At 40.8% G+C, this 16,608-nt stretch overlaps 1 protein-coding gene across 9 annotated transcripts in view; it reads right to left on the reverse strand.

Moving 5' to 3' along the window:
* Positions 1 to 16,608, reverse strand: part of CEP112 (centrosomal protein 112) — a 357,419-nt gene that overhangs the window by 42,381 nt on the left and 298,430 nt on the right. For 7 of the 9 annotated variants that reach the window (XM_073311620.1, XM_073311622.1, XM_073311618.1 and 4 more), the window contains one exon: positions 14,300 to 14,364. In XM_073311620.1, the coding sequence (XP_073167721.1) occupies positions 14,300 to 14,364 (65 nt within the window). Of the gene's footprint in view, positions 1 to 12,636; positions 12,866 to 14,299; positions 14,365 to 16,608 lie in introns of those variants that run through there. The other 2 variants (XR_012154913.1, XM_073311617.1) reach the window with 2 other exon arrangements.

Genomic DNA, 16,608 nt, shown 5'->3' on the forward strand with positions numbered 1-16,608 from the left:
GGCATGTCAGCCTAGGGTGGGCAGCCATTTGGACATTTCCAGATGGGAATCCTACCCCTAACGAACACATTTAATGCTCACACATGGTCTCTGGCTGCTCAAACCCATCTGTTAAGATGGCATCATGCCAACTTGCTAGTTGTTTGGATCTTTTCAGTCGGGGTAATGTGCCAGGAAGTGATGGGTTTAGTCAATCTGCTTAACACCGTGAGCGCTGCCTCAGTGGTCCCATCTACACTACAGTTTCAACTGTCTGTGGGCCACACATTACAAGATTGCGTGCATCAAATTTATAACAGGGTTTGGTGTTGCCTGCGGAGATGTGACCGAGCCATACAACAGGTATGTTAGGGAGGATGTGCTACAGCCCTTATTGATTCCCTATAAAAAGTTAAACACAGTTTGAGCCCATCAGCGTACAGGCAAAACCAAACCATGAGTCCAGTCCTAGCAATACATGTCTATGTGATGTTGTTCCCACCTGTGCAGCCTCCCCTTGACTGGTTGCAGGATTGGGCCTCAACTGTGGGAAAACCCTGGGCATCCCAACACTACATTCCATTTATAACAGATGGGATCTTTGAGGAGGGGCCTTGTCGTGGGGTAAATACATCCCATTTCCCCCCTTTTGGGAGGGTAAAGGGGGGTTATAGCCCTACAGCTAAGTCCACCTGACCATCTGTAGCCTCAGGGCAGTACGGCCTAGTGGCCAGAGTCAATATGACTGCCATTCCTCACAGGGCTGTGTGGCCTAATGCCAAAATCAATATGGTTGCCCTCTCTCACCAGACTGTTGGCCTAATGGATGGGCCAAGGGTGGTGATGTCCAGGGTAGGGGGACTGGGCCCTCCTTACTCCACTGAGTCCCAGTCCAGGGTCATGTCAGCAGCAAGCATACTCACGACTGGGTCAGTGGGGATCCGACGGAACACACTGACCTAGTTCATGGTCCTACAACCAGATCACTCCCTAGTCCCCCTGGGTTGCTTCCTACTCCATCTTCCAGTGGTGCAGTCCACCATTCTCTGGGGCTCTCCCAGGGTCTCCGGCCCGTGAAGCTTCCGATGGTTCTGACACCTCCGGGGGCTGTCCATAAGTAGCCAGGTAGCTGCCCAGATCTCAGTGGACTTGATCCCTGCAGTCTGTATGTATATAGGTTGCGATGTGCTTTAGGATCTCCCAGGAGGGAAGGTGCTATAGACATGCAGAATGTGGTTATTTGGAGGAGGATTCATTTAACTTTGAGAGAGAAATGTTGGGGCATATACAGGCTCTGGTTTATCCTCATATAAAGGCAGAGTGCCAGTCATGAAATTCAGCACTAGATTCAGAGCCCCTCTCAGGTCCCAGTTCAGCAAAGCACTTAAGCACATAGCTAAGAGCTTTGCCGAATAGGGATGGATTTATGCACAGGCTTAAGGTTAAGCATGTGGATAAGTGCTTTGCTGAATTGGGGGCCAAAGGTGCCCCATTAGATTCAAGCCAGCTCATCCTGCTCTCTTTTGTTTCCTGGCTGCCAAACAGCTAGTCCCCACTTTTATTGTTACAGGGTGGGGGAGAGGGAGAGCCCATGATTCTGCAGGTGCTTATTGTTTTTATAACCCCCAAAGTATTTGTATTACAAACTGTAACAACACTGCTGATTAATGGGATAGTTTATGCCTCCAAAAGAGCTGTCAGGAAGTATCATGTAAAAGATCTGCAGAATGGCTCCAAAGGAGGTGCCAGGGGACACTCTAGCCATAATGAATGGCTTAAAAAATGTGGAAATGGGTGTTTTGTGAAAATTGTTTATAAAATAGAAGTGCTGAGGCTGATGGCCCTGGAGACTGAGGTACAGCATGGACAGAGGCCGTGTAAGCGTCCTCACAGGGCCCTGCTCTGTGGCTCAGAGGGTAGTTCAGTTTCAATCACCCATTCAAATCTCCATTCTCTGAGATTTCAATAACCGGAGGGCTGGTTTGTGCCAACTGTGGTGATGGGTTCCATGACACGGACACTTGTCCAGTAAGGACTGGACCAGCCAGGCACGTCTGTAACAGCTTAGAGCAGAAGGAGTGGTTGTATATTGTTCCATGACCGTTTTCTCTTGTGTGTGGTTTTTTTGGTCCCCTGGTTTTAATGCAGTTTAAATACAGCCACAAAAGAGATGCCACTATGGGGCATATGTGACTCCCAGCTAAACAGAAAGCCATGTTGTTATAGGGGTGTGCATTCCTGTGTCTGATACCAGCCAAAAGGGTTGGCCTACGACCTTATGTTTGAAAAGCTAATCTTATAAGAGAGTTAGAGGTGCATGTGCTTAAAACAGAAAGCAGCAGGCTAGATTTGATGAACACTGGAGTGAAATACATGCCATTGAACTAAGTTTCAGTGAATTTGCTTTTCTTCTTTGGAGTGAATGGTGAAAGGATCAGCCTGGCATGAAGGAAATGTCAGCATCACCTTGGTCTTGTGTGACGAGGAGCGGAGGGTTGTAAATACGATTCCGTGGTACAGACTCTGTGCAACACACCGCGTTTGTGTGACTTTTATGACAGAATATCGTCACAGCACGAAAGTGAGAATGAAACCAAACAAAGAGGACAAGAAGGGAGATTGCATGGTATGTCCAGTGTGTATATCCACAAAGCGCATACAGTCCTGGGGCCTTAACATTTTAATTATACATTTTACAAGGGCTCAGTATTGTTCACTGGAAATCACGCTGCTGGAGAGGTGACCTTTTAAAGTTAGAAGGATAGTTTTAAGCAGCCTCAGGCCAGGTCTACATTACAATATTTTGTTGGCACAAAATATGCTATGTCTGTGAGGGATGTGAAAACCCTCCCCCCCCCCCCCCCCAGCGGTCACAGATACACAAACCTCCTCAATGTAGACACAGCTATGTTGATGGAAGAGTGCTTCTGTGGCATAGCTAATGATGTTTGGGGAAGAGGTGTTACTATGCTGACAGAAAAACTCCATCTGTTGGCATGAGCTGCGTCTACACTAGGGGGCTCTGCTGGTATAGCTATACTAGCAAAGCATTTGTAGTGTAGACAAAGCCATTATCTGCAGCTCCTCTCTCTTCCAGAGCGAACTTCAACTGTCCACTACTGGGCTCAGAAATTTTTTTTGTATTAAAGCTAATGTTAAAAAAATTATGTTAATACATAGGTTGAGAAAAGAGCGTCTGTACATCTGGGTATAGTGCTTATATTATCCACAAATACAGAGTTTGTTTTTAAAAGTCATAAGATACATAGAGTACATAATCAGCAATAACCCAAATTTAGGTGAATAAATTTAAGAATACAGTTTAGATATTAGCATCCAAGTATTCGGGTGCGTCACTCATGAGAAGTTGTACAGAGATTTGGTTGTGAGTATCGATGACTGGAGATTGTCCCTCATTAATTGAGAATTAGGGTAGGGTGTCCATTTGAATTGAGCTGTAGCTCATGAAAGCTTATGCTCAAATAAATTGGTTAGTCTCTAAGGTGCCACAAGTACTCCTTTTCTTTTTGCAAATACAGACTAACATGGCTGTTACTCTGAAACCAATCTATCAAATAGGGCAGTAGTCCAATCCCTGAATTGGGAGTGACTTCTTCAATAAACTGGACTGTCCCCTTTGACGAATTTTCTTCCCAAACCAAATTAACTCTTGAGGCCTGATCCAAAGCCCATTTAAGTCAATGGAAAGTGTCTAATTGACTTCACAGAGTTGACGAAAGCAGATAAGATATAAACAAGAGACACAGGGTGACCAGATAGCAAGTGTGAAAAATCAGGACACAGGGTGGGGGTAACAGACGCCTAAATAAGACAAAGTCCCAAATATCTGGACTGTTCCTATAAAATCAGGACATCCTGTCACCCTAAAGAGAGCAGATGGAGTGGAGGGGAGTGAGACATTAAATGTGTGGATACAATTGGCTTCCTCTACCCTGCTTCACATCGGAAGAGATAGGGTAGAGAAAGAAAAAAAAAAAAATGAAATCAAACTTTCACTCCATGGAGTTCCCAGGGATAGTTTGCAAAAACTGTTGATTAATTTGGCTTCTCTGGGTATGTTGCAAATTGGTGCTGACTGCACTATCAGTGGAGGACTGGAATTTCAAAACCATTTCCTTGAGAGTTCCCAAAAGACTCATGACAAGGCTGTCAGGCTTGCTCTGCTGGCTACTATCAGTGCTCCATCTTTGTGGTGAGATTTCATGTCTGACTAATGGGACCCACCTCGCAACTTTCATACTGTTAATTGGAATTAAAAAAGAGGAAAAGCACACACTGCACAGTTACCTGACAATGAGGTTCTTGGCCCTCTAATTCTGCCATTTTTGAGTGCTCTTTGTAGCTGCTTTTACCACCTCATTACCTTGTAGCTGGGGTGGAGCATTTCATTTAATCTTTCCGTAACTTCTGTTTCCTTTTGGGAAATCTTTAGTTGTGCAGAACTGTCTACTGTTTGTATCCTAATTGGTGCTGGGTTTTTGATGCTTTGTGCTCAGAGTCATGGAACTTCAGACCAAAGTTGCTCAGAGTTTCTGAGAATTGACTCTACAGACCTGACAGCTGAGAAAACGGAAGACTGTTCTTTCATTATTTCTGGCCTAGGCACACATGGGATGTGCTGGGAATCATTCAAAAAGGCCTGATTTTGTGAAAATTCCACTCAGATTTGGACTCTGTGTGGGGTTTGGATAAATCCACATAAGCTTTGGTGAAGCCTTTGAACTCAATCATAGAAGTTTTTGAACTTCATCCATAGCTACTTTTAACTAGTGGTGTCATTGCAACTATATACTAAATTAACAGGGGCTTTGAAACCCTAAAATACTAACTCCTTAACACAGATTAACAGTTTTGAGCTATTACAGGCAATCATGCTAGAAGAAATAAATTATCAGTGCGTGGCGCTTTCGGAAGATATGTCTACACTGCATTTTAAAACCCATGGCAGCAAGTCTCAAAACCCAGGTCCTACTGACCCAACCCCTTCCCTGGGCTTCAGAGTCGGAGCCTGAACATCTACACAGCTGTTTTTAGTGCTGCAGTGGGAGCCATGCGTGCTGGAGGGTAAAGAGTCGGGCTGTCAGAGTCACTCCTTTTAAAATGTAGTGTCGACATACCCTGAGCGTTTTATCTGATTTAAAAAAAAGAAAAGGAGTACTTATGGCACCTTAGAGACTAACCAATTTATTTGAGCATAAGCTTTTGTGAGCTACAGCTCACTTCATCGGATGCATACTGTGGAAACTGCAGAAGAGATACCGTGCCCTCAATGACCTTTATCTTTCGAGGAGCCAACTGAGGATCAGGTTTCTAACAATGTAGCAAGCCATTCTGTAGTTAAATTTTTTGGTGATTTACCTCCTTTGGTGTTCAGAACACTTAGAAGAAGACATGAAGAAGGCATTTAGCTGAAACATTTGTCTACAGATTTGCTTCATTCATTCGTTTTTAAAATTCACATGGTGGCAGTTTAGTATTTATTTATCTGAACACTGAACACAGGTGTGAATGTCCGCAACTCCCCAGTGAGGTAGCGCAGATGCTATTATCCCCAATGTACAGAGGGGAAACTGAGGCACAGAGTACACTAGACCTCATGCATGTGTATGTATTACAAAAGTGAACAGGTGGTTGAGCTCAGCTTGAACAGTAAGAAAATAAAAATGGCCATACTGGGTCAGACCAAGGGTCCATCTAGCCCAGTATCCTGTCTTCCGACAGTGGCCAGTGCTAGATGCTTCAGAGGGAGTGACAGAACAGGACAATTCATCAAGTGATCCATTCCCTGTTGTCCAGTTGCAGCTTCTGGCAGTCAGAGGTTTAGGGACACCCAGAACATGGGGTTGCGTCCCTGACCACTGTGGCTAATAGCCATTGATAGACCTAGCATCCAGGAACTTATCTAAATCTTTTTTAAACCCAGTTATACTTTTGGCCTTCACAACATCCCCTGGCAACAAGTTCCACAAGTTGTGACTATGCATTGTGTGAAGAAGTACTTCCTTATGTTTGTTTTAAGCCTGCTGCCTATTAATTTCACTGGGTGACTCTTGGTTCTTGTGTTATTTACCCATTCAGAAATAACTTCCCTATTTGCTTTCTCCATACCATTTGTGATTTTATAGACTTCTATCCTATTCCCCCTTAGTCGTCTCTTTTCTAAGCTGAATAGTCCCAGTTTTTATACTCTTTCATCAGATGGAAGTTGTTCCATGCCCCAATCATGCTCTGTATGTTTCTGAATTCTAATATATCTTTTTCGAGATGGGACAACCAGATCTCCATGCAGAATTCAAGGTGTGGGCATAACATGGATTTATATGGTGGCATTATGATATTTTCTGTCTTATATCTATCCTTTTCCTGATGGTTCCAAATATTCTCTTAGCTTTTTTGACTGCTGCTGCACATTGAGCAGGTGTTTCAGAAAACTATCCACAATGACTTTCTGAATGGTAACAGCTAATTTAGACCCAATCCTTTGTATGTATATTATGTTTTCCATTTTGTTGCCCAGTCACCCAGTTTTGTGAGATCCCTTTGTAATTCTTCACAATCAGCTTTGGACTTAACTATCTTGAGTAATTTTGTATCATCTGCAAACTTTGCCACATTGCTAATTACCTGAACAGCACTGGTCCCACTACAGATCCTTCCTGCTATTTACCTCTCCACTGTGAAAACTGACCATTTATTCCTTCCTTTGTTTCCTATCTTTTAACCAGCTACTGATCCATGAGATCCCTCTATTAGTCAGGGGCATGAGGCATTCTTAGTGGAGGGCACCCTGAAACTTACTATCCCCCTTTAGAGCACATGGCAAAACCTGTCTAAAAGTCTTCTTCGTTAGGAGAGGAGTGAGGTGAGGTGAGGTGTGGTGGGGGAAGGGAGATCTCAGGCTTTGTGGGCTGGAGAGCACTTTAATGTTGGCACTGGATCAAAGGGAGTTTGTAATCTTTGAAAGCACAGTATTACATTCTTTATGCACTCAAAGCTTGGGATAGGAGCAGTGATTATGCTAATTTATTTACATATGTAAGTGCACACACACATGTACAATTTAGCACTTCTATCTTCTTTCCATCTGAAGATCTCATTGTGCTTTATAAACATTACTTTAGCCTCTCAATCTCTTGGAAGAGGCGACTGTTCTCATGTTTAAACAACATGCCGACTGAGTCTGTGGCAGTTCGGAACAGGATCCTGCTCTCCCAGTTCTGTGCCTTAAACACAAGACCACCCCTACCTATAAAACCAACTATGGAAAAGTGTTCAGAGTAACAGCCGTGTTAGTCTGTATTCGCAAAAAGAAAAGGAGGACTTGTGCCACAAGTACTCCTTTTCTTTTTATGGAAAAGTGAAGTACCATCTACTATACTGGGGGGAAGCCCAGTCTTACGTATATATTTGAGAGAGGCCTGTGTGGAATATGTTTCCACTGACCTATACATCCACGTCTGTACTGAAATGTCAGCTCATTCAACACCAGTGAAGCAAATTAGTAGAAGACAAGTCAGCGTACCAAATAAATGCCAAGAGATGTAAGGATATTCCTGAATACAATTAAACACAGCCCGCATAAAGATTCAGGCTCCAACTTTTTTGAGGGTGTGTGTTCATGAAATACTAACGGGGCCATTAACTTAACAAACATGAGCCGCCCCAATCATTCTCTTATAAATCCTCTGGCTTATTTCCTTGTTCCAGGAAGCCCTATTTGAAGAAAGGGACTTTATTCCATTTTATGCAGAAAAAATGGGTGTCAGGGTCAAGAGAACAAACCGGTCAGTTACGAAGTCCAATTTGTGTGTTGTAGGTTTTGCTCCTTGGTCCACTGACGTTCATATTAAAACTCTTATGGGTCTTCAGCTGGGCCAAGCTTTTGCCCTTCAGAGCAACCATCAATCAATCAGTCCAGTTACCGTGCTGTTTGGAATCCTTAGTATATGCAGCCCCAAAGGCACTGAAGGGATTGTACAAGTACAACTAGAGTATATAGGAAAACTTTACCCTAATGCATAATCTTGAATGATTTCCTTGGTCCTTGAGATACAAATGTGAGTATCTGCAATGTAGCCGCTGTGCTGTGTTGTTGATTTTAAGTATTAGAGCACACCCTGTTGTAACCCTGTGCATTTTACATTGCATTTTGCTGGGCAGAGGATTTCCCGCCTGTTGAAGTAGTGGTGGAGACATTTTAAATTTATATTCTTCCCCTCCCACTGAGCTCTAGGTCTCTAGAACATATGGAATAATGATGAGTCAGCCTAAGAAGGGGCCCTTTTATATACATGATATTGTTTCAGGCTAGCATTTTCAAGTGTCTAAATCTCACTGAAAATCAATGTGGTTTGGCCCCTCACCTCCCTTTGAAAATCCCAGCTTTAATGTTAAATATATATTGGTCCGTGAGAACAGAAACTCCTGGTACTATCAACAATAAAAAGTTCAACAGATGTTGGGAAGTGGAGAGGTAGGAAGGCTAAGCAGTTTATAATGCTGAAGTGTAACTAATGAAGGCCTCAGGCCTGATTCTGATACAGTTTACACTAACACCATTTTAATTCAAGTGTAGCTCCACTGTCTTTTACAGAGTTACTTCTTTACTTTACTACTAGAGTAAATTCTGATTTACACTAGAGTAAGAGAGATAAGAACCAGGCCCCACGCCTCTAATGCCAGTGGCTAAACAACTGATCAGCATGTGCTATCATAGTGTACAATGCGGCACTTATTGGCAGAGATTGGTTCATTAATGGCTATTGGTAGAAATAAATTGATCTGTCTGATGGTTTACCACCACCTGTTCTCTGATTGTTAATATCCCTTTGATTATTTCAAAGATTTTGAGTATAAACGTGTCAAATGAAAATTCAAGTTCCTTTGCTGTGAATAACAGAATTATGAGAAGTCACACAAAATTCTCCATTCCCCCATATTTTATCAGTGTCCCTTTGAAGCAAGAAAAGCACGCAAAATCTGGTAACCAAGCATAGCAGTTCATAGGGTAAAACCTGCATCAAGAGAAAGATGGGGATCTGAAATACTCACAAATGGTAAAGCAGGTGCAGTACACAAGACCTGCACTCCTTTATGTTATGGTTCGCTATAATGAAACATATTGATCATGTTGTGGCAACAAATGGTAAAAAAAAAAAAAAGACATTTTGAAATGCAGACTTGGTGGTCCAGCTTATACATTACTCCAAATTCTCAAACTTCACATATAACGACTGTGTAATTGCTCTGTAAGAGACTGATCCTACAAAGTTATCTGCGTGCTCTCATGTGAGAGCACGTTTGCAGGATTGGGCCCTTAATCAGTCCCCTCAATGCTTATCATCCATAAAAGTAATTTCAAATGTAGGAAAAAAAGTTTTACTTAATTATCTTCTTTTCCTGGTTTGAACTGACCAACTTTGTGTCTTTCACGGGCTTTATCAAAGAAGCCGCCAGCACAAGAGTACATTTCATTTTAAGTGGGCTTTAGTTGGTGGATTTAAAACTGATCATGCATTTTAGTTTCAGTAACTTGCAATTTCTGCACTCTTTGATAATGCACTTTAAAGAAAAAACCTTCTTTAATGACAAGGTTTAAAAGAAATGACATTTCTGAACAAAATATCAAAGCTGAGAAAAGACCGTTCTTTTTTTTAAAAAAAGAAAGTATGAATTAAAATGACCTTGTGTTCTGAAACTTTTTCATATGATACTTGATGTTCTATCTTCTCTTTCTACCATCAGAATGAGACCTAGTAAAATTCATTAGCGCCTAGTGCCTTCAGTGAATTGTGATTTGCATTAAGATAATTTTAAAAATCAAATTCCTGCTACATTCTCTATTAAGACTGCTTATCACTGTGGCTGTATATGTTTTTTTTTAAAAAAGAGATCACTGTAACTTTTAACACTACAGATATTAGTGACCACAGATATTTTCTTCCGGTCATAGTAAGTCTTCTCTGTTAGGAGCACAGCCACTTCTCAGTTTGAAACAGCATGAAACATTGAAGTTGTTTGCATAGGATATAGGCAAGTAGCAGAAGAGCTTCCGTTATGCTGGGGGAAAACAAAACAAACCCTTACAACTAAAGCTCTGTTGTAGAACAAAGCAAAGGGGTTTGATGGTGCGTGGGGGTTCTATCCCTTTTCTTCCAACTTTAAGAGAAATAAACATTTGTTACATGTATCAGAAGAACTGTAAGCGGCAGTGAAACAAAGTTTCACCCTGATAAGGGCAAGGACTCCCTCACCACTGGTGAATGATTTGATGTCTTTTTTTTTTAAATTATTTGTGTGATTTTTACACAGAATTAAACAATCATCTTTTCTACTGAAAAAAATCAGTAAAATAATAATGCACAAATACAGCCGTAATCAAGCCACAAAGAAGCCTGTTTACTGTGTTGTAATGAAATCAGCCACTTTCAGCTGACAACTCTTTTGCTAGAAAGTGAACCTCGGGTAAAGGGCCTTGACTAGCCAGTCAGCAGTAAGAGTTACAAGCCGTGAAACCAACTGTTACCTGATAGTTAATTACATCCCGGTGTGATACTTCTTGATCATGTACCAATTACAGGGAAGGCACAAACCTCAACTTTTTTTAAATGTAAGAAATGTTTAAAAAAATTATAGCAATTCATTTTATGGGGTGAACCCCAGGACCTGGTTTAGTTTACCGCTGGCCTCCATAGTACTTTCTCCATAAGGGGAGATCATCTCAATTCTGAAACACTCAAATTGACCACGTTCTGCTTTTCTCCCTCATTCTTAAACTGTTTGTTGAGATCATCACTGATGTTAGCAACCCATTTCCTTAGTACATAATGAAATTCAGATATGCATTCAGTTAGTCTACTCAGGGATCCATGTGCAACGGAGGTTATGTGCATTAGTTTCGCTACTCCACTGATTTCAAGAGCCCTATAACCACTCTGATAGGTGCAAAAATATTAGCAGCATGCTAATCATCACTCATCTCATTTCACTTGTGCTTGGGAAAAGAGGTTTCATCACAATAGATGCTTCTATCTCAGATCCAACACAAAGCAATTTACAAAAGCTAATCCACTCAGTTCAGAATCTGCAACTCAGTGAACTCTTGAAATTTCTTCTGAAGAGCTGAATTAATGTTGCCATATGTCTTTCTGAGTAAACAGTTTTTAATTTTTCTACCCACAACAAATTAAATGTATCTTGGCACATCACTCCTAGTAAAACACACCATCGCCCAAGGCAGCGCTTAGTGGCACCTGCTGCATCACTTCTCTGATGATCTGAGAGCTCTGAAGAACCTTTATCCATAAGCAATGGGATCACTAATTGATTCAGAGAAGGTAGAAAACCTATAGCTCAGCCACGGATGGGCACAGGCCAGGACCAGCCTCACAATTAACAAAGCACCAAGCAAAGGTGGAGAGGTGATGTGTGGAACGGGAGGGTGAAATCTGGCAGAAAGTTGCCTCTCCCAATGGTCCTGCTGCCAAGAGGTGAGGCTGGGTGTAATCTGGTCTGCCAACAAGTTTCCTCCCTCATTTATCTAGATGCCAGAAGGGAGATGATACTGGAGCAGCCTGTGAGCTGAGGGCTCAGCATGTATGCCACAGTGCCCCTAGAGGTCAGTTGCATGGCTGTTGCTTAACAACACAGCCCTTTTCATCATCAAATCTCTTTACAAATAGCAATACATTAATGCTCACACCACCCTTCTGAGGAAGGTATCCAAGGATTATCATCACCATTTATCACTGACAGGGAGAAGTTCAATAACTTGCCCAAGGCCATTGTCAGTAAATTCTTGTCTCCATATCCTGTGTCCAGACCACTAACTGTGTCATGTTTGCCAGAGATACACAGAGGGAAAAACAGCTGGTTTCTTATATTCCCCACTTTTCAGTTTGTGGATTAAAACCAGCTAGTAATGGCCATTCTTGAACAATATGAACAACAGAAAAGAAGAACCCAAGTTTACAAGCTGATGAGTGCCTCCAGGTAGGTGCTGTGTGCTCTCAGCTTCCATTACTTTCAATGTCTCAGAGCCTATAAGCACTTAGGCACCTGCTAAGGTTTAAGCACATAAGTAGCCCCAGTGACTTCAATGGGACTACTAAGATACTTAAAGTTAAGCACATATGTTTTTGCAGAATAGGGGCCCTTATTTGCCTCTCTTTTCAAAATACACCACATAATTCAATGCATTTTCATAGAAAAGAACCCTGTCCTGTGGCTGCCTAGCCTGTGTCATGCCTACTGATGGCCATTAATCAGAAGAGTGACTAAAGGCAGCACTTGTGACGTTTCCATAGTTGGAACAGGATTTTTCCCTGTGAACACATCACGGTATGTAAAACCCTCACAAACATCATGACTACTTCAGCAAATGAAATGTTCAGGGACCACAAACAATGTCAAAACAAAAAAGTACAAAAGAATATTTTAATATTATGTAAACATATGAACATGAAAACAATGTAAAATATGTTTTTAAAATATACTGAATAATAATAATAATAGAAACATGATTTTATCATGTATAAAATTGAATAAAAATGATATTAGGAAGTGATAGCAAAACCAATAGTCGAGGGAATTTAGTTTCGCAGTAAGTAAATTGAGCACAGACACAAACACAATATATCAAAATTGTAAATCTGTAATAAGATAATGGTAAAAAATAATTCAAGTAAGATACAACTCAAAAAACTCTAGCATGAATGATGAATGTGCTTTCATGAGCTTAATTACATTTTCTGTGCTAACAAAACAGCCACTGATCTCACAGTTTAATTTACAAGATCCAAATCTTCAAACCTGCTGAAAGAAGTCCATTTGTCACTTGAACAATTTCCTCTGCTCCAGCAGTTACCTAAAATTAAAATGTTCTCCTTAGTTATATCTTACTATTATTTGTATTAGAAAGTGCTCACAGGCATGAATCAGGATCAGGCCTGTTTATGCTACACATTGAACACATATATATATTACATTCAGTCCCTGCACTGAACAGCTTATCAAGTATCCTCAAACACTGCACAACATTAACAAAAAAGGGTCTGCTAATGAATCAGTGTGAAGATAATACTTCCCTCTGCTCCCCCTTGACTCCCTCCAAATGACCATGAATTTAGTCTTGTGAAAGATTCTGGCCTGATTCTCTGTTAACCACAGAATAGGCTGTAGCAGTACAAACTTCTCCAAACTAGGCTGCCAATGTGGTTTAACCTTAGGTATAGCCATTGGAATACAATAGTAAAGTTAATTTTCCTACCCTTCTCCTCTATTAAGAATGGCACTAAAGTCATTACACACAAGCCACATTCAAATGTGTTATTCAACTTTTGGTCAGTAGTGCCCTGGATCTAAACCTATGACTGGATCTATAAACCATTACCAACCTTTTAGCCAGCTAGTACTCTGTGTGAAAGCACTGACTGGCTGTCTCAGTGGAAACTTTTGGGCCAAAAGCATTGCTGTGTAATTCCATTGCTCGCAAAAAAATACACTGAATCAATGTTTATCTGACAATGGCTCCTATAATACCAGGTACAGAACCAAAAATCTCAGGGAAACAATGTGAACACACACACACACACACCTGTACATATTTTATCATCAGTCTCAACTATAAATATCCAGAATGTTAAGAAGTCCTTTTAACATTCATATTTTTAGACTAGTTTTTATATCTTACATGGTTTTCATTAAAATATCTGCTATTTATATGTGCACATCCTGTTCTTTGCAGAAATCCTGCTGTGAGATATACAATTATCAATGAACCCTATAAGGCCAAAAAAACCTCAATGACCTTGCTTGGAAGTTTCCTTTTTCCCAATCATCCATGTGAATCATTTACTGTAAGGGCACAGAGAATCTTTTTATTGTTGTTGCAACACTTGTAGTCATTTATTTTGGATGGTGTACATGTCTGAAACAAAGCTAAAGATCCTGTACTTTGAAGCTGTAAGCTGTAATATTCAGAACTGCATCATCGTTTTCTATCTTTAAAAGAAGGCAGCATCACCGCAGACCTGCAGCTGTGCACTGTTTCATCATGAACATGGAGGCAAGGCCCAGACTTGTATTGCACCTGCAAGTTCTCTAATCTTGCTCTAATAGCACTGACTAAGCATTGTGGTTAGAAGAGCTGAGTAACTTCTCAAAGAGAGCTTGTTTACTGAAAATAAGGTTCTTTTTAAAGTGCAACCATACTTAAGCATTTTAATTAAGTGGTAAAACTTCAATAGCTGAGACCCACAGGTGTGAAATGGTACAAATTGAGGAGAAGACACTCATTTACCTTCTGGTGTGGTACACATTCAGTTCTTCTTGTAGGACAGATGCTCTCTTCTGCAGAAAGTTTACCTACAAAATACATCCCATATGAAAGAGGAGTATAAAATCTTAATGAATCAATTGGTACTTATTTCACAGAGGCTGACTTTACTGTCTAAAGCCCAGTTTATGCTGGCGAGAGAAATCTCAATAGCACCTTAGTCATGAGCTGGATTTAAGCAATGATGCTTGACCGAAAGTTGCTAGTGTGGTTTCCCTGGCCTGTGTACTCACAGCATTAATCCTGCACCCTATACACTCAGTCAGAAGCCAAAACAGCCACGATAACTTTTTGGACTCAGAGCTATACTGGATAATGTAGCATGTGGACTAAACATGGGACTGAGAATCTGAGTTTTAATCCCAGCTCTGACGCTAAGTCAGTTCACTTCTCTACCTCAGTTTCCTTATCTGAAATATTGTGAAAACAACATTCCACTTTCTCACAGGGTGTGTGAGAGAATTAATGCTTATATTATGTAGCACTATCATGTTAGGACAACTTACAAAGAGCTCATGGGGGTGGGCAGTGAACAATTGTGCAATGCATTTTAAACTTTACTAAAGTTTTAGAAAACTTTGCTGAGCAGTGAATATTTGTTCATTTTTAACAGTTCTTGGTTTGTCACCCCCCCAGGAACAATTAATAATCCTGACAGGTGTAAGGATTCCACTGCCGTTCTCCTCTGATGTTTTCAGACTGGAATTTCAACAATTTTCAAAGACAAGGACACCTGTGCTTTAGAAGAGAACCCTGCTTACTGAATGGTTTGTGACTACTGTATACTGCTGCAGATGAAGCCAGCAGCTACGTGTTTGTGCGTTAACACCCAGTTTTAGGAGTCTGGAGTTACTTTTAGTCCTTTGAAATGCTGCTGATCCTAAAAGAAGCCCTGCAGGTGTATATCAGTTTCAATTTTAAAAAACAATACTCACTGTAAAGTGAAGTATTCTTATATCTGTTCCAATGGAATGCTTCCTACCAGACAAAGTTAACAGTAAACTAAACTTTTAATTGGCCTTTTACTATCAACTGGAAATAGATCATCCTGGTAGATCCTTAACCCTTTATTGGTCTGCAATGACTTTAATCAGATTAAATATCAGTACCACTGGAAATTCCTTTACATGCAATAAATAAATATCTGCAATTGACTATTAACTTGTGCCACCTTTAGCATGTGGGACTATAAAGCTCTCTCTTATGGAAATGTCATATTTCTGTTAAAGACAGACATTGCCAAGGGAAATTCCCATGCATAGCAAAAAATGTTACAAACTAACTTTTATAAACAGAGAATGTAAGTAAATTAAACTAACAACCATTTCCAGGGAGAGAGATGGACGATGTGGTTCTATTTAATATCTTATGTAAAACTATAAGCGGTTTTATGATTTTAAGTAACGACCTCATTTCAAACAACATTTTACCAAATAAATCCAAGCCAAAAAAAGTTGACTTCTGCACACAAAAAACTCGCTTAACAACTCAGATAACAGTTTAACCTTTCATTCCCCCCCCCCCCAACCTTTGGCATTTCATGAACATATGCATGTCTTCGCATTTCAAATGATTCCACGTGGATTATGAATGGCTCCTGAAGGATTCTGCTATCCAGAGTGGAGTTTGTACATCACATCACCACCATACACAGCGTACCCTTATAAACTCAAAGAAATGTAGGGTGGAAAGGATCTAGAAATCATCTAGTCCACCCCCGCGCTTAGGCAGGACCTAGTGTACCTAGACCATCCCTGACAGTTTTTTGTCTAACCTGCTCTTAAAAACCTCCAAGATTTGAGATCCACCATCTTCCTTTGTACCCTATTCCAGTATTTAGGATGTTTTTCTTAATATCTAACCTAAATCTCCCTTGCTGCAGATTAAGTCCACTACTTCTTGTCCTGTCTCCAGTGGACACGGAGAACAATTGATCACAGTCTTCTTTATAACGACCCTTAACATGTTTGAAGACTTATCTGGTCCCCCCCTCAGTCTTCTTTTCTCAAGACTAAACATGCCCAGTTTTTAAAATCTTTCCTCAAAGGTCAGGTTTTCTAAACCTTTTATCATTTTCATTGCTCTCTCTGGACTCTCCTCAGTTTGTCCATGTGTTTCCTAAAGTGCGGCACCCAGAATTGGATACTACTCCAGCTGAGGCTTCACTGGCGCCTAGTGGAGTGGAACAATTACCTCCCATGTCTTACCTACAACATTCCTATGAATACAGCCCAGAATATCAGCCTTATTTGCAACTGCATTACATCAGTGAC

This window comes from Lepidochelys kempii, chromosome 14, assembly GCF_965140265.1.
Source record: "Lepidochelys kempii isolate rLepKem1 chromosome 14, rLepKem1.hap2, whole genome shotgun sequence".
Lineage (NCBI taxonomy): Eukaryota > Metazoa > Chordata > Testudines > Cheloniidae > Lepidochelys > Lepidochelys kempii.